Raw genomic sequence first — 24,001 nt, forward strand, 5'->3', positions numbered from 1 at the left:
TGGTGGAACAGGTGATGGAATAAGGAAAAGCCACTTGTTCATACTTTCTACCTGTTTGGCTGCAATTCCAAATTAAAATAGGTGCTCACAATGTACTATGCACATGTGGCAAGTCCCTACAATGACTGCATTTATTACAGATTGCAAACATAGAGTAATAAAAAAAGACAAAAAAACAAATGAAGAGAGGTGGAGCTGCACGTGGAAGCCACTCGTGGGAGCACGTCACCTCCCATCGCCCTCCCACACCTGCTGCTCAAACTGTGCTTCCCATTCAGCTGTGTCCTTGTTTCAAATGAGCAGGACTCTGCTGGGGAGATTAATAGCAGGTGTGGGTGGGAGAAGGCTCAGCGCCTCTTAAGCCCAGCGCCATTGGGTGCTCAGCAGCCTGTCTACACGGAAGCCTTCACTGCACCAGGTGGGGCATCTGATTCAACCTCAGCTTCACTCAGAGTCAGTTTCTGTAACAAGCCACAGGCTTGGCCACCAAACCCTCTGCATGCCTCACCAGCCGGCCCGCCCCCTGTGGATCACTAAGTTCTAGAGATTCAAACGCTCATGAACAGGACCTGGCCTCCTGGTCAGTTTCTCTCCCCTTACACTGGAAGATGAACAGCAGCTTAATCTAAAAAGCTTAAGCTGCTGTTAGCCTCCGTGTGTGTGTGTGTGTGTGTGTGTGTGTGTGTAGACACAAGCATGGACACTCACATGCAGGCATGCGCATACCTAGTTTCCCCTGTCCTGTTTTGATACATCCCAGCAAAATCCTGTTGAAAGCTTCAACAGGAAGTCTCTTCTGCTGTCCTACACCTTCACTGCCAGGATGCTAGCACGGACCCTTGTGTTTTGGCTAGACACAGTGCAGTATCTAAAATGGGCTTTCTTCTGGTGCCTTTGGGCCTCTAGAGAACTCTAGTATGAAGAGTCCTCAGGGCTGAAGGTGTAGCTCAGAGGCAGAGCCTGGGCTCAGTGTGCACAACGTCCTGGGTTCTATCTCTAGCACTGCAAAAAGGAAAGTCTTCTCCATTCTGCCCCATTGCCAATGTGCTCTGCCCGGCAAAACCTGTAGTTTTCAGCTGTCAGGTTGGGAGGGGAATTAAAGCAAAGAAAGAATAGCCATGGGACAGTGGAGCGCATGCTGCCTGGCCCTTACCGTTGCACGTGGGGTAGTTGTCTGTCCAGGCCGGCTGCTGGTGAAGGAGGCTGCTGCTGGGGTTGAGATTCATTACACCACTTCCTTCCAGAATCATGGTCTGTGAGGGACCAAACAACCCATTCAGTCAATGTTCCCTGGACACACGTCACTGGGGAGTGCAGATCATACAGTGAATGGAGAAGGACAGCAGAAAAAGAAGAGGAAGAAAAGGACAAGAAGAATGTGTCCACCCGCCCATGGCCACAGCACCTTCAGTGAAGTAAAATTCACAGGGATTAAAAATTTCCAGGTTCAGTTTTCATAGGCAGAAGGCAAGTTCTTCCAGCCACCCATTCATAAAGGAATAATCTCAGATCAGGAATGAAGCAGGAGGGAAATGCAATCCATGCTCCCAAGGCAATTCTGGCTGGCACCCAAGGGTGACTCTGTGTGTGTGCATGTGTGTGTGTTTACGAAGGTGAAAATGCAAAGGAAATTTTATTTCAAGCAGAATTTCAAGTGATAAAATTTCAGACACAGCATCTTTGCTGGCCTGGGAAGGTGAGAGCCTCAGTTGCCTTTTAGCAGGGTTCCTTCAGGATATTTCTTTGTGGTAATATCAGAAATCATTCAGTTTCTCCAATAGGCACTGCCCTTTTCTGGTTTCCTCTCTGGTAAGGAAAGTTACCACCAATTTTTCTCTCTTGTGACAGACTTGGAGAACTCAATGGCTTTAAAGCTGCCTCCATAGTGACTTGATTTGTCTGTGGAACCAATTTCTCAGTTAGAGGACCTAAGAGCACAGCTTGCTTCCCTGGGCCTACACAATGTGAAGATGTCACACTTTCGATCGTCTGACATTGATGACAGTGCCTAGCCCAAAGCTGGGCACACTCCATATTTCTGCCCCAAGCCCTGGGGTGTGAGCAGTTATCCAAAGGAGTAGCAGGCAATTTCTAGAAGGTCACTGAGCACTCCCCAGAGGTGTAAAAGTTGCTTTCTCTTTCTAAAATGCTGAGGCGGATAGCTGTGCTATCAGGCAGACCATGGAAATGTTCCTGCCTCTTTGGTGGAAATCTTTCATTCCTGAATGTCTACAGATGGAATTCAGGTCCCTTCCCCAATGTAATTCCAGCCTCGACCTGGCCCCCAGCTCCAATCGAGCCTCAGCTTCTGCATCCAGTCTATGTGGGGAAGAAAAGGAGCCCACAAAGGGCACAGAAGTGTGTCCATGAATTTGTATATTTCACAAGTATTTGCCAGCCCAGCGAAGGGCTGGGCACTGTACTAGGTTCCAAGGGTGGAGCCGTGATTAGGGCTGAGCTAGGTTGGACACAAACATTTATGATAATTATTAGCATCACCATCACTGTTGCTTGGTAAATAATTAGGCTCCAAGCCAACCTAAGAGGGGGATGGAGATGGAAAGATAATCTAGGCCTCGCAGACAGGCTAGCAGCACACGGAGACCTAGTGGGAAGATAGGAGAGCTGGACTCTACGGCCCATGTCCTAGGTGAGAGCTCTGCTGCCCTCGGTGACACGGAGGATTGACTGCAACTTCTCCCACTTCGTAGCTCAAGCTCGTATTAATTCATACAAGCTACTTCACCACCTGTTTCCTCCTACACAAAAAGCCACTAGTTTGATCTAGCCTAGGTATTGGTGGGAAGGCAAATGGATTTCTAATCCTTGAGCTCTTGATACCAAGTACAGGATAGTTAAGTAGGACAGGTGTTATGATGAAGAAATGTTTTTTCTCCTCTGGATAACTTGAACCAGAAACCTCCCAAGGCCTCAGTTTCCCCATCTGGAAATTTAAAGAAGGTTACTATGCTAGTTTTTTGAAGCTCCCTTCTGGAATCTCCTTCGGTTCTCATCTTTGGAGACAAAAAGTCAAGTCAGACCATCCACTCTCTCATTTTTGCAATAACTATACATTACGCATTACGCATTTCCCCATTCTGTATTCTACAGCAATTGCCCTAAAGTTAAAAGGCTGGGCTGCACACTTCAAGATGAAAGAAAACTCCAAGTCTCCAGGAAGGCGGCTGGGGGAGGAGGACGCCGCCACCGGCCTGGCTCTTGTTTGCTCAGGGCTGGGCTTCTTCCTGGGCAGCTTTTGCTCTCCTGGGAGCAGTGGAAAGGTTACTGTTTAACTCTCAGAGAGGCAGGAGCTCAGAGCCCAGCCCTCCTGCAGGAGGGAGCGAAGCCTCTGGCAGGATTGGAGGCCAGAAAAGGGGTCCCTCAGATTCTCAAGGACTGGCCCCCAGGGCTCTTTTACATCTTTTTTTTTTTTTAAACCAGGGATTGAATTCAGGCCCTTGCACTTGCCAGGCAAGTGTTTATTCTACTGAGCTATCTCCCCAGACCTCACATCTTCATTTCATGGGGAGCAAATCTGGCTGGCGGCCTCTGAGCTACCAGCTCAACCAGCACAAAGATATGATTTGCTGCTTCCAAACTTCCAAAAAGTGGGGCTTCAGGTGCCCACTTTTGGAAATGGGGAGATGGGGGATTGGATTCCAGTTCCCCTACCCTACCTTCTTGTGGATGCTTTTGAGTGCCAGATCTGTCTAGTCAGTAATTTCCTGAGCCTCCCTTTCCTCAGCTGTAAAATGGGAACAAGACCAAACTAGACTGAGAATCTCATGTACTTGTGTAGGTAAAAAAAAAAAAAAATAGCAAGTAATACAAAATAAAATAAATTGCGTCTCAGGCTAATTCTCAGTTCCTTCCCAGGAGGCCAGTGTCATTTCTCCCTGGGGACCTGGAAGCATCCATAACTACTCCCATCTCACAGAGTAGCCTTTCTGCACTACAGGGTCGAGGCTTCACCCTGCCCCAGGCTGTGTTGACCCAAGATCCCAAGCCTCGCACCCCCTTTCCGAGGGAAGGCAGCCAGCTCCGTGAGGGGCCCTTTTTACAGGGAACATTAAATGGTTACCACTCATAAAAGAATTTATGTGGCTTACCCCTTAGTGAGTCAGAGTTCACTGGGGCTCACCCAGGCTCGGGAGGGAAGAGAATGAGGCAGGGCTGCGGGACCCACAGGAAGCCGCAGGGAGAGTGCCTTCCAAGCTGGCCTAGTACAACCAACACACCCACACCCCCGTACACTTAATCTGACTGTCCGTGGTATATACTGACTACTTTATAGGGTATAAAAAGCAGCTATTTAATTTTAAAGTAGGAGGACTATTAATGCCCTATTTTCTGTTCCCCTCTTCCCCTTCAGCACTGCTGGCTTTATTTCCTTTAAAAAAAAAAAAAAAAAAAAAGGATCAGTAGAGCCTTGGAATCCAAGATCCCAGGTAGATTCCAGGTCCCATCTTTCAGTCATGTGACCTTCAGTATAGTAAGCTTTCTGACATTCATTTTCCTTCACTGGTTTAAACAGGGTGGGACTGGAGAGCTGGTGACAGTGATTTCTTCTAAGCCTAAGAGTTATTTTGAAGAGGCAATAATATAGTGGGTTTAAAGTGTCTAGCCCCACCCCCAGAGAAAATCACTTTTCTTTCTTTTAACAGTAATGCTAGAGGAGAATTCTCCAACACACTCTACTACCTTAGTTCAGAGCATGAGGAAGACCCATTCCAGTCTGTGTGTCCAAAGCGAGCTGGACACACAGAGCTCATTTTTCTCCATCATCAGCTTCCAACAGAAATGGAGGGGATGGGAAGGAAAGTGGAAGAGATCCACAGCCGTGCTAGGTAGTTATTAAAAGGAGGGTTTTGCAATATCCCCTGCACTGAAATTTGGGGCTGAATAATTCTCTTTTTAGCAATTTTTAAAAATGAACACATTTATATACAGTAACAGGATGCAGTAGATTAATTCAAGAAATCTATGCAATGTGTAATGATCAAATCAGAATAATTAGTATGTCTAGCTATTCAACACATTTATTATTTTCATATGTGGGGAAACTTCCAGGTCTTCTAGTTACTTTGAAATAGGACTTGCTATAGACTATATTTAATCTACTATGCTTTGAAAGACTACAACTCGGGCCAGGCAAATAGCTGAGTGGATTAAAGAGCCTACAAGCTGGCATAGGGGCCAGGGGTTTGATCCCTGGACCTTCAGTGTCAGCCCTTCCCTGGGGGAGCACTGAGACAGCAATTGAGACTGGGCGTGGTGACGCGTGACTGTAATCCCAGTTCTTGGGAAACTGTAAATAGGCGGTCACTAGAAGTCCGATCCAGTAGTGAGACCCTGAGCACCCTGTAGACCCTTCCCTAAGATACAAAAAAAGAAAAAGAAAGAAAGAAAGAAAGAAAGAAAGAAAGAAAGAAAGAAAGAAAGAAAGAAAGAAAGAAAGACTACCACTCACTCTTCCTACTTCACTGCATAGTCGGAACCTGGTAACCAACCCTCTCCGTGCCTCCTCTCCCCACCTTGCTCCAGCTCCGGTGGAATGCTACTCTACTTCTGAAAGGTCAGCCTTTCTCATTTCCTGTACCTGATTCACGCCACTTACATGACGTCCTTCAGTCCTGCCCACTTCACCACAAATGACAGGATTACATTCTTCTCAATGGCTGATAATATTCCCCTGGGTATACATGCCACACTTTCTTTATCCATCCATCTGTCACTGGCTAAGTAAGTGGTGTGGCATAAACATGGGCGTAGATGGGGTGGGGGTGAGGGTTCCCTACTCTGGGGCTGTCTTGTGCACCACTCCATGTTCAGAAGTGTTTTCACCACTGGAACGACCCCTGGATCCAAATCCGACTGGCTGAAAACAATGGCTGAAGACGAAGCCAGTGGCGGCAGACAACATGGGCCCTGCTGCCTCACTGATGTGGCAACCATGGCCTGTTGATGAGACTTTCTAAGCTGCCATTTCCTCTCCTGGGTAACAGATGGCATTAGTCCTTGCCACAGAGGCTGGTGGAGGCTTAAACAGGACAAGGACCTCAGAGCCCACAGCAGTGCCTGGCACAAAGACAGCAATCACCTAGCCAATGGAGGTTTAAGAAAATGCGTTGTGTACAGAGTCACCTCCCTCAAGGATCGGGTGGCATACGCGTGCATCTTGGAAATATAATGCAAGGTCTTGTTTGCATTATTAAAAACTGAACACACACCCAAAACTCCTAAATTTTATTTAAAACCCAAATATTCAGGAATTTCTTTACAAATATCCTCAGATGGCTATCTTGGATGGGAACAATCAGAGAGGAGTATTTGACCCCATCTCCCTATTGATGCCCTGAACTTTCACATTCACCCAAAATTTCACCCTTCTGTGCAAAAGTTCCTAAAAATTACCATTTGGGGGTGCAAAAGCCTGCCCTTTGTTTGAAAAGAAGAGGCAGGGAAGAGTACCTAATAGATGAACCCAAGGTAAATAGCCTGTACCAGGCCCCAATGAGGACCTGGTCCACTGTGGGCAGCAACTTCTCCGAGCCAAGGGCTCTCCTAAATCTTAGGGGCTACTCGGGCTTGAATGATCTGAAACACTTTGGCAGCAAAAAAAAGCACTGGGCAGCCACAGACAGCAACTTGGCAGGAGAGATAGCCTCCTCTGACCCTCACCAGTTTTATATTTTTATTTTTGTTTTGGAGGGGACAGAGTTTCGCTATGCAGTTCAGGCTGGCCTTAAAGTCATTTCGAGGCTGACCTTGAACTCACAGTGATCCTCCTGTGCCAGCCTGTCGAGTACTGGGGTTAAAGGCCTGCACCTCTCTTTTCAGCTTGTCCCTCACTGTCGAACGTATGGATTTCGGTAAATGTCAACACCTGCACTCGAAGCTGCTAAAGATTTGGACTGCCCTGTCCCGCCCACCCTTAGACACAGCCATGGCCCTCCAAGCCACTCCTCTTTCCAGACCTTTGGCACAAGTCTACTTCCCTCCCAGAGCAGGCCTAGCCTGGCTACCACCACACATAGGTGGGACCACTGTGGGGGACAGGATGCTGGGCAGTACAGCCCTTGGCCTGACCCCAGAGTTGAAGAGCCTCACATTCTGGACTGCTTATCCACAGCGAATTTACACAGAGGAGAAGGTGAGTTACAGATGCCAGATCCCACAGAACCAGAGCCTGAAGGACATTTTCAAGGGTGCAAAGAGATTTCCACTCAGGCTCCCATTGCCTTGTGTCCTCAGGGCAGCTCTGAAAAATATGACAGGGATGACAAGGGCTGAAATTTGAGGCCTCACTTCACTATCTGTGTTGACCTGAGGGAAGTTCTGTCTTCTCTGCAGCCTCCGTTTCCCCACACAACAGAAAGCATGCAAGTGTTGAAGGGTTAAACGAGGATGTTTGTGAAGTACTTGGCACATGGCTTTATGAGAGGCCAGTGTTCATGTTAGCTCTTAGGATAGGCTCTGCCTGTCTCTCTTGAAGCTGGGTTGCTTGGCCTGAGAGACTTTCCTGGGATAGGATTAGGTCCCTCAGAGACAGGAGAATGGAGTGGTCAGAGAGCCCTGGGCTCTGGAATCAGACAGCCATGGTTCAAGCCTGGCTTCACCGATTTACTAATGGGGCAAGTTTAGACAAGTCCGTGTCTTTCTTCATTTACAAAGGTGTATGACATGGAAAGGGTTGCTGAAGGACACAATGAAATGATGCTTGTAAAGTTAGAAAAGTGTTTGACACACGCTATTGATAAATGGTAGTTTCTTTTGTAAGAATACGAATTCTTGTTATTTCTTTGACTCTCCAGAGGGAAGCATAGAGCCGGGTTCATTTTAAGCAAAGCCTCAGATCTGTGCCATCTCACAGTATCCTCAAGTCCTAGCAGCCCTGCTCTAGCAGGCCTGGTGTCCAACACGCCTTCACACCCACCGTCACCCTTGTGTTGTCCTAGTGATGCTCCATGGCTATGGCAGGTGAGTCCCTGCTCACAGGAGACATGCTAAAGCCCTGTGGGCACAGCTTTGGCCCAAGGGACCACGAGCCATCCCTCCTGCTCCCCTTCCTCTAACCAGCCATGCTGTGCGTGAGGCCACCAGAAGCCACAGGAAGGCACAGTGCCCTGGCACTGAGTAACCATGGCTTTGCACCCGCAAAGCCCAGAGCTGAACACACAGGCAAGGAAGAAGGCAGCCTGTGTGGAATGTGGTACAGAAGGCCACCCAGGCCACCGGTACCCCAGAGGGTCCCTCCCACAGGAAGTGTGCAGCTGCCCCCAACATCTAGGTCTGGGATTGTCATCACCAGGACAGAAAGGCAAAGGGAAGGAGACACTCCAGGGAGCCTGGCATGGTGCTGGAGTCCTGCACTGCCCACACTTTTGGGACTCTAATAAACCAACAACCACTCGAGTGGCCTCATGTTAGATGGATGTAGTTCAGCATGGGCCTGTTCAGATGGAAGCAAATCTTTCTTTTACTCAGTGGACTACTGAGGCCCAGGACTGAATTCAATTGATGTTATGATTAATTCACTGTAATAACTAGGTCTTGCTGATCACTTCAGACAGGCTAGCTCTGCGCTAATGGTTTTTAAATGCATTATCTCAGTCCATGCTTGTAATAAATCTGTGAGACATTATGTCACCTGAAAGACAATCTGTGAGGCTCAGAAAAGTTAGGGAACTTGTTCAAGGTCACATAACTTAACTAAAATTAGAGCTAGAAGAGAATTCAAACTCAGTCTTTCTAGCAACAAAACCCAAGAGTGTGCTTTGCCAGAGATAAAAACTGCCTTTAACTTACCCTCAGCTTCACCTCCCCCTCCCTTTGCGTGGCCACGGCATCTCCCTAGGTTCTGTTGCTTGTCATGTTTAACAAGCTTATGTACACAAATACACATATTCACACACATATACGTATACATGTACACATCCTCCTATGACTCAGCCATTTTAATTTTATATTTGCAACATAATCCTGGCCAGTAATTATTCATGCGTTAGCTGAATTAGCCTCCAAGTCAAAGCACATGTTTGTTCCTGCTGCAAGCATGAAGCTACACTGGGAGCTACCAGAGCCACAGGACAGTCCCCCAGCAGGACCAGTGTCCACGTGTCTTCTTCAATCAGCCACGTCAACCTCAAATTGGCCACAGATCTGGCTGCCATGAGACCTTTGTACTCCTCAAGCCAGAAAAGCAATTAGGTTTTTGGGATGACAGAGACCTGTAGAGTGTTGGCAGCCCTTAATCACAGCCAGTAGCAGGTGAATCCACAGCATTTGCCCCCAGGATGTTGCAACAGCTTCCCTGTGGGAATATGACTGGCATTGGTTTCAAAGGCCCGCTCACAAGTAGGAGAGAGACGATAATTCACATATGTGTGAGATGTGGCTGAATATACTACAGACAATAACTGGCTCCTTTACGTGTGAATCAGAATGTGAATCTGGCTAGGGGAATGTATTTGGTCCCCTTGGGATTACATCACAGGTAATTTCATTCCTTCATGATGCGTTCTGAGACACACAATTTCATGTTCCCGGGGTCAATATCCAAAGTATTCTTTCTGGAGTTTCAAGCCTTTCCATGACAATATTGGGAGGCCAACTCTGAAGGCATTATAAGTACAGCTTCTTGACTACAAGCAATTTGGAAATACACATTATACCGATCTTTATCATCCTTTCTTCCAAATCCAGGCAAGATGGTACGTACAGCAATAGACACTGACATAGATTGAAAGACAAGGTTGTCTTAAATAACCCATGGGGCCTTTATCAATCCTGTTCAGATAGACAAACTAAGAATAGGGCAAGCTTTGAATCGGAAAGGTCAGAGAGTCTTTTCTGTCCTCAGTGGACATGGGGGCTTCTACCAAATGCTCACATCCATTTCCAGTGTTGAAGATATTGAGTGACGCCCAATGCCACTAAAGATCATCCGTGGACCCCCCAAAGACCTACAGACACCAGCGATATTTGAGAAATCTCTCTTACTCATGTTAGATCAGAAGCTAAAAACTTTGTGGTAGAGTGAGGGTTGGAAGACTCAAGACCTGACTCAAGACCTGCCAAGATTCCAGTTCTCTCTTCCTTCACTTGGGCTCTGCCAGTGCTCCTTTGCTGAAGCTGGAAAGGCCCCACTGTCTCTTCCCAGTGGCAGCTGAAGCAGGAATTGTCCTACATCTTGCATGTGTCGTTCCCAAGGATTCACCATTTTCCCCACCAATTCTGAGCCTCAAAATCTCTCTCCCTGCTCTTCTTTTCAATTCTAAAATCCAACAAACAGCAGTAAGGTAGTTAGCAAGAAGTATAGCAAAAAATACCAATCTCACTTCTATTACAGCCATGGATTCCTGCTAAGGTACAAACATGAGGACAGGGACTTGGCTGAACAGGCTGGTAGTCATTTCTCAAGTTTTGATTGATAGATGGCTGCAACATCATCATCTAAGCCGAGGTAATCTCGAAGTTCTCTGGGGTCCCGTCTCAGACCTCTCAGTCATCGTCTATTTCTAACACCGTGGGAGGATTCTGGACCATTCTGACAGTTGAGAATTTCTACTCTACAGAATGAATTGCCTCCCCTCAATTTCCTACCACCAGATAACTAACTCCAAGAAATACCAGCCTTCAGAGAAATGTCTGTATACACAGGAAATCCTTGTGTAGTTAAACACAAATGGTTCAGTTGGAAAGATTCAAGCTCCAGACCATCCGAAGAGGACCTATTCCTGCATCAATTACCCATGTAAACGAAATAAAACAGTTCTTTTTGAGTATGGTGGAATGGACCTGTAATCTCAATTGCTTGGGAGGCTGAGGCAGGAAGATCATAAATTCCAGACCATCCTAGGTACCTTATAACACCCATTATCAAATTAAAAACTAAAAATAAAAAGAGCCCAGAATGTAATTCATATCCAAGGGCCTGAGTTCAATACCAGTTACCCAAAGCAAACACAACAAAGAGTATTTAATATTCAGTATCCCCAAATTGTGTAGATTGTTGAATCTAAGTTGTTAGATTCTTACAAGTACTTACAAGTACACACTCTGCAATCAGAATAAGCCACTGGGCCCCAGAGCAGGATGGCTATTCCTGACCCCATCCACCCTGCTGTAGTCCTTCACAAGTTTACTTAGCCACTTGTATGGTAAACCTCATACTGCCCACCCTCTGGCCAAAAACAATGAGAAAAAAAGCAACTGTTGTCTCAGTCTTCTGCAGTGACCAACTCTCCCCAAGAAATGTTTGTACATAATTACAAATACTTATTCACCCTTCTAATTAATATGGATATTTATCAAGTGGCAGCTAGATGCTCAGCATCGCAGTACTGGGGCCACAACAGTGAACAAAACATCAACGCCAGTGCCCTACCCTGCTGGACTAGTAGCAGGACACAGTTCCAAAACAATAGCAGCTCTTTCCGAAGTGCCTGATCTCACTCCCCACCTCCCCTCTGGAATGGAATGGAGCAAGAGCAGCGGGAGTCCCGCAGCCTCCCCTGGCATTTTGAATAACCAGCCTTGACAAGAATTTCAACGTGGTTTAAGAGTAAGAGGGATCCTCTTCTCTCCAACAACCCCCTGCCCTCACCTTCAGAGAAAACCCTTGCTAAAACACAGAGTTGGCAGACAGGATAAATACTTCTGAGTTTCACCAAGCAGCCTCTGCCAAAACTAATCTCCACGCGGAGTGGAATAAAGCCTTCGGTTGTCTGGATGGCTGAATGTCCCTTCCCGAGACAATGGATTGTTTATGTGGTAGAGGGTTAGGAGCAGGTTGTTAACATAAAACCCACCGTAAATAGGGCTGTTAATTCAGTTGCTGGCAGGGGCTTCTGTTATCTTCCGAATCCCTCCCAGAAGGGATAAGCCCTACCTTTTCATTTGAGTTGGCAGGAGAGTTATTTTTTTGCACCTGTTGCTCTGCTCCGATAACAACGCAGTTAAGCATTGATTTGTTGGAAAATAAACAGAAAAAAGCAAAGAAAGGCATCTGCCCAAACAGCCTTGGCTGGTTTGACAGAGTACTCATGCCAATTTGTTTTTCCTATAAAAACCAAAGAAAACCCTTGTGCTTTCAGTTTGGGTGCTGCCTTCTCACTCCACAGAACAAGAAGAGGCATCAAACAGGCCAGGGGGAGCTGGCAGGGCCAGGAAGCCCAGAAGGCCTTGTACTTTTCCATTGGCTGATTCCGCCAGGGCACTGAGGGGTGTCTGAGGGCTGCAGAGTGATATGGCCAGCGTCCAGCCAGCCCAGCTTCAGATCCGAAGTCAGATTAACGAGGGTGGAGACAGGGCTGCTGCAGGTCATGGAAACCCAAACCACATCGCTCTTCCAAATGGTTGACTTCGGGATGTCAGTATGCTTCAGAGAGTAGGCGTGGGCCGTGGGTGACCTCCTAAAGCAGAAGCCCAGCCACCTCTGGCCTCAATCTGGCCTCTCTCAGATGTCTGCCCTCCAACCGTTGGCCAAGAGAGTGACTGAAAATCTGGGTTATGGCTCTCCCCTTTCGGAGATAAGGCTACCTCAGAAGTGGGCTATGCAGATTCACTCCCATTCTGCCAAGGAATCTGAAGTCTGGGGAAGAAAGCCTGAGAGGGTCTGGGTGGCATTTCTGCCCTAATCCAAGCATCTTAGCATTCCTATTTGTCATTAGCCTGTCAATATCCCATGATGAACCAAAGCCAAAAAGGGCCACAAAGAGCTAAACAAATCACTCAAAGGGAGATCCTTAACAACACTAATTAAACAATAGCATCATTTCCTGGCCTTCCACATATGTAGTCAGCGGAAGCTTTTTAATATCTCTTTTGAAGCTGGAGAAAGAATAGTCAGAGGTGACATTTAATATTCCCCCTCAAAATCACTTCTGTCAGCCTTCCCTTGGCCACAGAGCTACCACTTCCCCCAGAGCACTGGTTCAGTGGGAAAGGTCACGGAAAAATGGCTTCCCCAGGACTGTGGAGAACAGGGTGCTCTGGCAGGGAGGGACAAGGCTGGCTGAGCACTCCCAGGCATTCTTGTCATGAGCAGGCCAGGGAGTGGAGTGCTTCAGACTAAATCAAGCAGCAGAAAAAGAAAAGATTTAACAACACCCTTCGTTGTCGACTGAAAAATAAATACAACCAACTGGGCAGGAATGTGGGAAGGGTGGAGGGAGTTAAGGGGTGGGGAGGAGAGCCAGGGAGTGGCTGAGATGGAGCAGGACAATGGATTTGACCATTTCAAGACTCAAATTTCTTCCCAGGAAAAGACAAAGAAGATCCAGCCAAGAAAGGTCAACAACCACCAGTGTGGACTCTCATGGATAGCATAATTACCAAACAACACAAAAGCTAAGATGGCAGGATAATTCACGTCCACTGAATGTTCATACTACACATTGAGTGAGGCTTTACGTGAATTATCTCATTCAATCCTGGTAAGAACCTCCAACAGCAGTACTTCATGTCCCATTTTACAGATGAGGAAGCACAAAGAAGTTGAGCAACTTATCCAAGACACGAATCTAGTAATTGGCCTAGATGCGCTATAAGAATCGCAGTAAGGAGGGCGTGGGAAAAGCAACATAATACTTCATAGCTTTGCAAACAGACTCCTTACATTTCTAAGGAAAAGGATGTGACATGGGACCTCATCATTTTAATTTGACAGTTGAGATGTTTTGAGGACGGCTTCAGTGACTTTTTCTTTAAATGTGAGTAGGCATCGTGCTGATCACACTTGTACACTAGTGAAAAGGTCTCCGTAATGTACACCAGTCCACATGCTGCAGAAAGACCAATTCACTGTTTCTCAAACTCACCCATGAACCACAGAGTTGGTGCAGGGGCTCAACAGCAAGCTCCTGCTTAGCATTCACAAGGGCCTAGGTTTCACCCCTAGTACCAAAAGCAAAACAAAACACCTTCATCCGGCGTCCCGCTGATGGCCCTACATTGACTCAGGGGTGAGGTGGCTGCCTAACAATAAAACAGCAGTTATAAAAATAAGGAAAATATGCTGCTGAAAAATTAAGAAGAAAACCTGGCTCCCTTGGTGGCTGAGTATCACATATGAGTCCCAAGGGCTGGGAACAACACACTGATGACAAGAAAAAGACTATGGTCATGTCACCTAGGAAGCCTGAAGTCTGTCACTAAAAGGAATCCAGTGAAATTCTCACCTCTTCCACTGACACTGTGTCCAAAATCCTGTTCCAGAGCTTGCAACCATTTATAAAAATGTGCCCCTCAAATGCAAACTGACCCTCACAGGCTTAAATCATCATCAGCTTAAATCACAGCTTAAGAACCAAACACTATAATATCTGGGTTTGCTCACAAAGTAGAGACCCTCCTTTTCTGAAAAAAAGTAAAGTTTACTCTTTGCTCAGATACTCATTAAAAGACATAGGCAACAAAGCCAACTCCTTTGCACGCCCTACAAGAGCCAAGGACTCTCAGCCCACTAAGTTTATTTTTACTTTTAATATTTTATTTATTTGGTACAGGGTCTCACTACACAGCTGGGATTCATAGTGATTTTCCTGTCTCAGCCTCCCCAGTGCTAGGATTACAGGCTTGGGCTACCATGCCCCAGTTCAGTGGCTGGCTCAGTGCCAGGGGACTTCGGCCAGCACAGCATGCAGTAAAGGGGATCAAACCCGGGTCCTTGTGCTTACCAGGCAGGTGCTTAGACCACTGAGCTACCTCCCCAGCCCACCAATGAGTTTCATTTTCCTTCCAGAACAAATCCAGATATTATAGTGTTTGGTTCTTAAGACTTGGTCCTGCTTTTCCTAACTCACTGGCCTATCCAGCAAGGTCCCTTGAAAAAGTAAAAAATGAAAAGCCATCAGGAAGGCAAGCAAAAAAAACCTACCAGAAGACTTGTCCGGGGAATCAAATCTCCCACATCATTTCACAGAAAACCTTCAAAACTCAAAATTAAACTATCAAATTCACCAGTGCAAAACCTATGCTTTTCCTCCCCAGCAGGCCTCAGCCACCCCAGTCCCACAGCCACCCTCCCATGGCTCAGTTTTCCAGACTCCCAGCATAAGGAACTGTCCTGCATCCAAACAACATCACCACCTCCAGAGGCAGTAAAGGCCACATAATCCATCACTTGGTACAGAAGGAAAATACAGAGTCCCTGGTTCAAATGTATTAGGCATTTCAAGACAGCCACAGTAACGCATTAGGGCAATGCAGAGTGTTTCTAATCTCGGACCAGGCGATGCTACACAAACTACACATGCACGATGCAGGTCTCCAGGAGGTTGGTCGCTATTTTTGCTTTAAATTACACCAAGGCTCTGTCACTGTTGGTGGGAGAGGTCTTTTCTACGTCTGACTAGCCCATGGCCTATCTTCTCAGGTAAGTGGGCAGATTCAACAAAATAGGACATTGAACAGACCTGGAACCAGCTGGCCTGTAACAAGCACTCAATCAATGTTAGCTCTTATTACGAAAGCCATTATTACAATTATTATCATCTTCATCATGCCCAGGTCCCTCCACAACTCCAAGGCTACTCATAGGCAGAAAGAATACCATCCTCAGTCTTGGCAGAGACTGCATATCAGCTGGTCCTGTTCAGGAGCCATTTCTTTTTGCCTTGTCAGAGAGAAGGCTATACATTTGAAGGTCTTAGACTTTCATTCATACTGTGAGCCCATTTTGCAATGTATTAAGGCATGTAGGTTCCTTTTCAATAATCTTGGTTACTGAAATACTTTTTAAAATAAATGTGTGATATCATGCTAATATGTGATCTTCTTTAATAACACATTAATAAAAATATCTCTATCAAGTCTAATAATCTCTGTGGTATAGGACAGTGATATTTTGAGATGTCTCCAACAAGCATAATGTGATACAATTTTATTTTTTCATTTTTTAAAAGAGAATAAAGCTTTTTTAAAAAAACATTAGACATGATACAGAATTTCACTGAACACAATAGTAGGAATTCAGCAATGGTTGTAATATGGCATAATGTTGTCTTCAAATTAGTTGTTTAGATTGCCAGATTTAAGCATGCAAAATTGGTAATAAAAGTTATTAAAAAGGAGAAGAAAAAATACAATTTTGTGATTGCTCTTGGTAGCAGTCACAGATGCAGTGATTATTATGTTTACATCAGAAGATGTGAAATTTAATGAGAAGTTATGGAAAATTGTGATATAATTTTTTAGCATCCAAGTTCATGGAGTTCCCAAATAGTCTCCATAAACACTTGGAAACCAAGCAATCCTTGGGAACCAAGCTGGGAACTTCGGCGGTTTAACTAATAGCAAGGATGACTCCTTCAAATTAACCTCTAGAAACCACTTTTGCATGGCCACAATGTTTGAACTATTTATCCCAGGGAGACCCCACAGTGTCTAGACAAATAAGTAATTAGGTTTTTGTTTTGTTCTTTCCCCCCAAAGCCTCTACACACTTGCCCCAGGTGAATGCCTTCCACAGTGGTGACCAATAGATGTCTGAAGGCACTTTCAGCAATTAGGGCTGGTATACAAAGCAGCAGTCCAAAGGGGGGACTGGACTGTCTTCTGCACGCGACTGTGTGCCAGGCATCAAGACAGGGGCAGTACATGCCGCATGCGCACTCCAGCCCTTCCCTGGGAGCTCGGTGCGTTGTGACACGCAGCCAGCTCAGATGGAGATTTAAACTGGAAGTCCTTCATTAACGTGAATCATCTCACTTCCCTGCAGCCCACCATGACCACCAAGCGCTTCTTTCTGTGCAGAACCAGAGTTAAGCATTAATGGAAAAAGTCTACTACCTTTTCATTCTGATCCAACAGAGGCTCACTGAATTCAGCTGGACTGGATATTTCTCCTTGATTTCCACTCTCTGGGATTTTCTTTTCTTCTCATTTTTTATGTATTCAGGACAGGGTCTACAGGGTCTCACTACATAGATCGGACTCGTATTGACCCTCCTGTTCTCAGCCTCTCCCATGGGCTGGGATTACAGGCACGTGCCACCACGCCTAGTCTCAATCACCATTTTAGCGCACTCTGGAGGCGGGGCCGGCAGGGAACACCAGGAATCAAACCCCAGCTGCTCTGCTCTGCCTAAGCAGACGCTTTAGTCTGCTGAGCTATCTGGCTGGCCTTTCCACTCTCAGATTGCTAATTATTTACTCATCGCCACTTATTCTAGTGTTTTCACATTCTTTGTTTAATGCACTGTTTACAACATCCCTGTGCAGTAGTTGTTATTAACCCCATTTTCCAGAAGAGGACATGCAGATGCTAGGGCTTATATAATTCACCATGGCCATTCAACTACCCAGGGCCAGAAAAAATTTGAATCCAAGAATTCTGATTTCAAATCTAGTATCTTCATACCACATCCCAGCGGATGCTAAACCACAGTTTTTACAGTGTCCCACCCCTTCAGACCCACACTGGGTGAACTCTACTCTACTTCAGGGTTCTTCCACCTGCAGTCTTGCAGCCAGTGGCATTAAGAGAGCAGAGCAGTGACTGCACGCTCTCTGACTTGCTATGGGAACAAAACTGAGGCAGAGGTTGAATCTGGGGCTGCATCTACACCCCACTACGATGAAAACAGCTTCCCCTTTCACACCTCTCTCACCTCACCCTCCAAACTATGCCGTCAGCACTATGGACATTTTTTTAAGGCTCCTAAAATTGGCCCTTGAATGGTCTCCGTGCAATGGCCCTATTCTCCAAGGTCCACTGCCATATATCTAAAATCAAAGACCCACGTCCTGTTCCAAGAAAGGATCAACAGAGTTTTAGAGGACTGTGGCTCTTTTCACCAAGCTGAGAAAGGCCTAATTGGAAGACTGAATTTGCCCAAATCCACAGCTGGGAAAGGAAGCCTGGCCCCCAAAATTGCTTATTGATATGTCTATGATACAGCTTGGGGACAGTGGCAGACATGGTAGTTTAGCTTCTCCACAATTGCAACATCAAAGGAAGTGTTCACCTAGACAAGGTCTTACAGAAGTAAAAATAAATTATTACATCAAAACAGTGGGGTTATGAGGTGGTCTGCTACCTTAATCATCACACTATTATTAGTTGGGCATTTTGTTTCCTTATTCATTTAGGTGTTGTTTCATCAGAAAGCATGCTTTGAATGTACCTATACCAGTCATATTTTAGACAGTTGTTTATTAAACTGTTAATGAAAGAAAGATTATTGAAGAAGGTTCTGAGAGGGCTAGGATATGGCAAAAGATTGGGGGAGAAAGAGATTGTGAGCCCAACATGCCAGAAATAAGGGTTTAGTCCCTAATCTAATCCAGGACAGAATGCGGTCAAGTGCTAGTTGAAATCACTTTTCAAAGGAATATTTTTAGGTTAACTCTTTTAAAACAAGGTCAATTAATGCACTGTGAGTGTCTTTAAAGGGGACACACTTTCTTGACCCTGTTACAAGCTCTGCAGGGTACAGAACTGAGCCCTCAGGGAGTCCCTGGGAGCTGAGTTGAACCACCCAGTGCCTGAGCTAGTCCTGTGGATCTTCCTCTGGGAGAAGTGATCTACGTTCATCTCGTCTACCCAATAATTCTCAGGCAGTCAGTCAGGCACACTCATAAGTGCCCCTACGGGTCTGTGAATTTCACCGTCTAGGAGGCTGCTGTGGCATTTTATGGGAGACACCATGAGAATGTTGCTCATGTACAGCGACTGCTCCCTGTGGTCACAAGCAACCTGCTTCAACCGCTTGCACACTTTCACCAGCTCTGGGCTTGTGCGGCAAAAGAGAAAATACAAATATGGTATTCGAACAAACTAACGTCCCTCAGGCCACTAATAAAGGTGCCAGGTGGGGGTCTTGATACATCCACTAAGTATGTCCCTTAGCCAAAGTTCTGAGGCCCTAAGGATGCCACTTAGGGAAACCTACTTCTCTCCTTTCTCATTTTTAGAGCAGATCTCTCACCCCCTTGCCCAGATTTCACAGACTCCTGCTTATCCCCCTGGACCCCTCGGAGGCATCACTGTCAGGCCTCTCACATACAGTCATGCTGTCTCTCCAAAGGTGGAGCCTTGCCTTCTTCAGGGGAGGTTCTTAAAGAAAGATTTTTTTTCTCCTTCTGAATTTCAGTAAATATTTATTAAGTAACTGACGTCCACAGAAATGTCTACTCTAGTACTTCGTGATTTACTGATGTCTGCACCGCTCAGCCCAAAGTGTTTTCCACACACAAATAGCCTGGGGTGGGCAGCCATCAGCCCCCTTTCACAGCTGATTTCTTACCTAATGGCTTAACAACTGAACCCTTTAAGTCCTTGTCCAATTTAAAGAACTAACCATTTTTAATAAGAACCCCATTGCCTGATACTTAAAATAAATCACATTATCTAAAAATATTTGATAACGAGTGAAATATGAAAATGTCAAATCAGTTACGCACCCTCTCTCCCTGCAGTTATTGGAAGGCAGATTGAAGAGAACCTGGGTACAAGTGACTGGCTGCCTCCTGACTCCGGCTTGGCAGGGCGATGATCCCTGCTACAAATTCAGCTTACCTGTGCTGCAGGCCACCTTGCTGTGTTCAGTTACCGGGTAACAGAGGCAGGGGGAGGTGTGTGGGCTCTAAACACCACGCCAATGCCCCACCCACTACAGAAGGGCTTGTGGCTTCGTCTCCACCAGAGGACTAGCTTGACAAGAGCAATGGGCCAAACAGCAGCTAAATGGTGTGACCAAAAGGTGTAGAATTTCTATCTGGTTTCTTACAGCGATGACATTGACCCTCAAGTGTGTTAACTGGGGTCGTCTTGGTAGCCATCTCACCCTCTTCCCCCAGAAGACAAAATCTGAAAAGTACTTCTGTCTGTAGGGACTTAGAGATGACTTCATTTGGAGACAGGGGAAAACACAGAATAATTTTTCAGTGACTTTTATGAGACGTAATTTTTAAAAATGAATTTGCACTTAAACATTATTTAAAAACTATGGTAGCAAAAGACACATTGCCCCCAATCCCTCTCAAAATTCTTCCCCTCACGTCAGACACTTATCTCGGACTTCTGGCCACTTTCTGGGGCAGTTCGAGAAAGTCTTCAGCTGTGCTGTCGCAGCGGCCTCAATGTCCCGAATGGACTCCCAGTGTTACTGTTCGTGGTCATTTTGACTTTGGGGAAGAACTAGAAGTATCGCAGTGCCAGACGGAGTGAATAAGGAGGGTGAGGACGTGCCGTAATGTTCTTATGAGCCTGCCTTGCCGTCGGATGGCACTCGGCAGCAATATTTACCGTATTTCTTAATCACACCTTGTAAAGATGTGAAAGAGGACTTTGAACAGGGTCACAAAGCAATAAGAATGATGGGCTCAGTGTGTGTGAAGCAAAGGGAGGAGTATTTTGAGAGGATTAATGGCAGTGTGCCTTTTGCTGTAATCATCTTTTCAAATTTTAATATTCTTTGTATTTTTTTATCACTCCTTGTGTAAAATTCTATGCCAGGTGCTATAAAAGAAGCAGAGCTCTTTTACCCAGACTTCTGAAAAGCAAGAGAGCCTACAAACACAACCTAGTGTTTAAATTCCCAAATTTGGGAATAGGGAGAGATAAGAAGGAAATAAAACTTTATGAGATTCCAGAAAGCTCGATTCCACTTCCTTGGAAGGGAACTTTGGCCCAAAGCACTCCCATTCTGAGGTGAGACTTTATGTAGTTCCTTCTAGCTTCCTACTAGCGAACTGCACTCAACTGAGTACACATTTCAACCTCTCAGTTTCCGTTCTGTCTGAGACCTTCAGCAAGTCAGAAAGATATTGAAAGAGGATCAGGATAGTTAGTCAATGAAAGGGAGTACTTTCAGGCACCTACAAATGTGCAATCAGGAGTACGAATGGAGGGCTTGTCAGAGGTCAGGAAAGGCCCTAGGCATTTCTAACAAGAAAATGCAGTGTGTTAATATACTAAGAAATGAAATACACATAGGTATATGCACATATAAGCAATTTTTAGCACAAGGGAATTAATAGAATAGAATTTGAGAGCTTCTGAGCGCTTGACCGAGTATACTGCTCTACTCGCAGCCACCCTTAAAAGGTCCTAAGGACCAAGACAAGGAGATATAAAAAGAATTAAGATGTGTTATGATAGACATAATCATTATACACCACAAACATGTACTAATAAAAATTAAAATTCTTTTAAAAAAACAAAAAAAGCTCCTAGAGACTGTCCTGAGTACAAATGTAAGAGAACTTACGGCAGCTGCTTTTTCAGGGTTGCTTTCTTTTGTAATACCTCTACGAAAGCTCAGTGGTAGAGTATTTGCATAGAATGCCCCTGTAAAGTATTTTGGTAAAACAGAGGATTGTCTCCAGGAAGTTTATTAATTTTTAAAGTGTGATTACAGACTTCCAAGTGACTGCGGATCTCATTTCATTTCCATTGTGGTTTTTAAAGACTGTCGACGACTGGTACGGAAGCTACGTGGTCTGACACGACCATCTTATTAAAAAGATAGAAATAAGGAATGATTTTATGGTCACAGAATTTCAGGTCACAAAAAGAGGACAAATGGAGCCTTCTGCAAAATTCTAGCCGCAGCCATTAGTGTTGTTCTTAAAATATCTTGAAGAATTTCTTCTGATGGCATTTTTCAACCATGAAATTCTTCCTAATGATGAATCTGCACCTCTCCTGTTAAAAACTGATTCTGCCCCGGCCTCAGTAGATGTAGCACGCTGTCACAGTATGCCCAACTTCCCTTTTGCACACCAACAGGTACCATCTACACACTTCTTCATACCTATAGCTGCAGAACCTGTGCCTAAACTAAAGCTTACTTCAAAAGTTCTCAGAATCTAAACTTTTGCTCTTTTGCTCCCTGCTACCGAGATCAGTCCAGGCAGCCAACAGAGACACCTGTGTACTTGAACCCATAGAAGCTTATACTTCATCCTGACAATACACACTCCCCTAGTGGTTCTCAGGATGCTAAAGTGACAAAGGACAGATGGTAGAAACAGGACCTTCCCACTTTGGTGCTACTGTGGCCTAACAAGAAGATGAATTCCCCACTGTCCCAGTTCTGTCCATACTCGGACCAACACTTCTTCCCAATGTCTAAATGAAATCAAAGAGTCCCTGTTTCTGATGCATTTGTTACTGCTGAGTCATGTCTGCCCACCCCGTCATGATATCCCATTTGGAACAAAAGGTGAGTTTGTCCCTTTGTGACAGGGCAAAACCTTTTCCCTAAATTGATTTTTTTTTAATAGACAGAGTTCATTTTTAAGTGTTTAGCTCCCACAAGTGTTCCTTTTTATCTTGACTGCATGGCCTCTTTTTCCCAAGTGGAAATGCTTCCCCTTGCCTATTTCTAACCATTTGCCAACACTGGAACATATTGAAGATGAACTGGCTTTCCCCTAGAGCTCAGGAGTCAGAAAAACTACCAGCAGAAGACATCCCTAAAGGGTAAGATACTGTGCTCTGAGCCCCCAGAGTCTCTGGCCAACCAGCTCTTTGCTCAGCTGCATCAGACTCACCTACCCCTATCTGCCTGGTTATTTCCAAAAATTCAACCCAAGTACATGACTTTGCCACACCAGAAGAGGGAAACCAAGGATTTTAAAATTGCAGTCATTAGAAGTCTGGACAAGGTAGGAAATTCACAGATAGCATCCAAGGAGCTCAGCTGGCCCCCAAAATAAAACTAACTAGAGGCAGTGAGTGAGGTAAGCACAGGTAGGCAGGCTTCCCTCCCGCCAGCTACCTCCGGGAGGCTGTTCTATTTTCATCTGTCTAGTTCAAAGAAGGCTTCTCTTTTCATGCAGGTGTTTGGATTTCAGATTCAAAAGAAGGTTTAAAAATAAGGACTTACCTCATTTGCCTAAAGATTCTGGGTGGGAAATCCAATATCCCTGGCTAATGGAGAGGAGGTTATGGGCAGCTGTCACGCCAGCTCCTACCAGGATGGGGAACCACAGGTGTTATCACGTCTGAGCCTTCATCGGAGTGAAGATAAATGCACATGACAATAATTTAAAATCATTTTGTAGGATATTAAGCAATAAGCCACCAACCGGGAATTCCCTAAGTCACTTCCCCCTCTTGTGATTGGCTGCCCAGCCCTTTAAAAAAATAAAATAAAGGATTACAAACATTGGCTCATTTGCATTTGGCCAACTCACACGTTAGTGTTCAAACAAAACAGGTCTAACCAGGTTATACCTGTGTCTCAAGTACAGAGAGACAACCTGTTAATAGATGAGGAATTGATTTGGTGGTGACTGTTCTTTTCAGCTTAAAGGCAGTTTCGGGTGAAAAGCGTGGTGCTCCCCAAAGACACCCTCAGGAAGAGAGAGTATAAAAGCAAAGTGAACAGAAGCCCAAGTCTGACAGAGATGGCTGTAGAGGGGTATAGGAGGGGTGCTCTTGAACATCTGTCTCCTTTTCTAATCTGCATTTAGCCCACTCAGCTTTCGCACCAAGATCTTTGCCCAGACTGCAGGTGTTATGTTCTACAGGAGCTTCCAGCCAATTCAGTCACCATGACTGCCTCCTTGACAGTGACCCTTGGCAATGTCAAGGGACTTTGAAAAGCTACCTTCCCTCGGCCCTAGGTAAGAGACTTGGAGAAAATTTTGAAAAGAAAAGGCCCCTAGAGGGGAAGTCCACTATGAGCGATCAGGCCAGCTGTCAGTTCTCAGCAGTCAAGGGCTGACTTGCTGGATTATCCAGTTTTTCATTTCCTCTTGACACTTACTTGATCTTTTCCTGTTTACCAACACTCCCTATGAGAACACCAGAGGAAAACTGAAATTGGGAATAAAACAACAGTTGGGACAAGAAGGCAGATGGGGAGGGTCAGCAGGTTTCCAATACCCACACACCCTCCTGGGCCAAGGGCATGCTGGGAGTTGCCTGTTCCTGCTTCACTAGGTCACAAATGTCCCTGCACCTGCACAGGTGAGCAACTGCCCTGGCTAGGAAAAATACCATCTCCTAACCATTAACTTTCTCTCTTGGGTCTTCCCTGAT

General features: G+C 45.5%; 1 protein-coding gene across 4 annotated transcripts in view; it reads right to left on the minus strand.

The window, feature by feature from the left end:
* Ehf (ETS homologous factor) overlaps positions 1-23,002 on the minus strand; it is a 42,521-nt gene extending 19,519 nt beyond the window's left edge. Inside the window, exons 1-2 of one of the 4 annotated variants that reach the window (XM_023710532.1) lie at positions 22,842-23,002; positions 1,154-1,253 (exon numbers count right to left, since the gene is read on the minus strand). In XM_023710532.1, the coding sequence (XP_023566300.1) occupies positions 1,154-1,250 (97 nt within the window). In that variant the 5' untranslated portion in view covers positions 1,251-1,253; positions 22,842-23,002. Of the gene's footprint in view, positions 1-1,153; positions 1,254-11,813; positions 12,126-19,410; positions 19,498-22,841 lie in introns of those variants that run through there. The other 3 variants (XM_023710534.1, XM_023710531.1, XM_023710533.1) reach the window with 3 other exon arrangements.
* Between the last annotated feature and the right edge of the window lie 999 nt (positions 23,003-24,001).

Source organism: Octodon degus, unplaced genomic scaffold (assembly GCF_000260255.1).
Source record: "Octodon degus isolate 3935 unplaced genomic scaffold, OctDeg1.0 scaffold00018, whole genome shotgun sequence".
Classification (NCBI taxonomy): Eukaryota; Metazoa; Chordata; class Mammalia; order Rodentia; family Octodontidae; genus Octodon; species Octodon degus.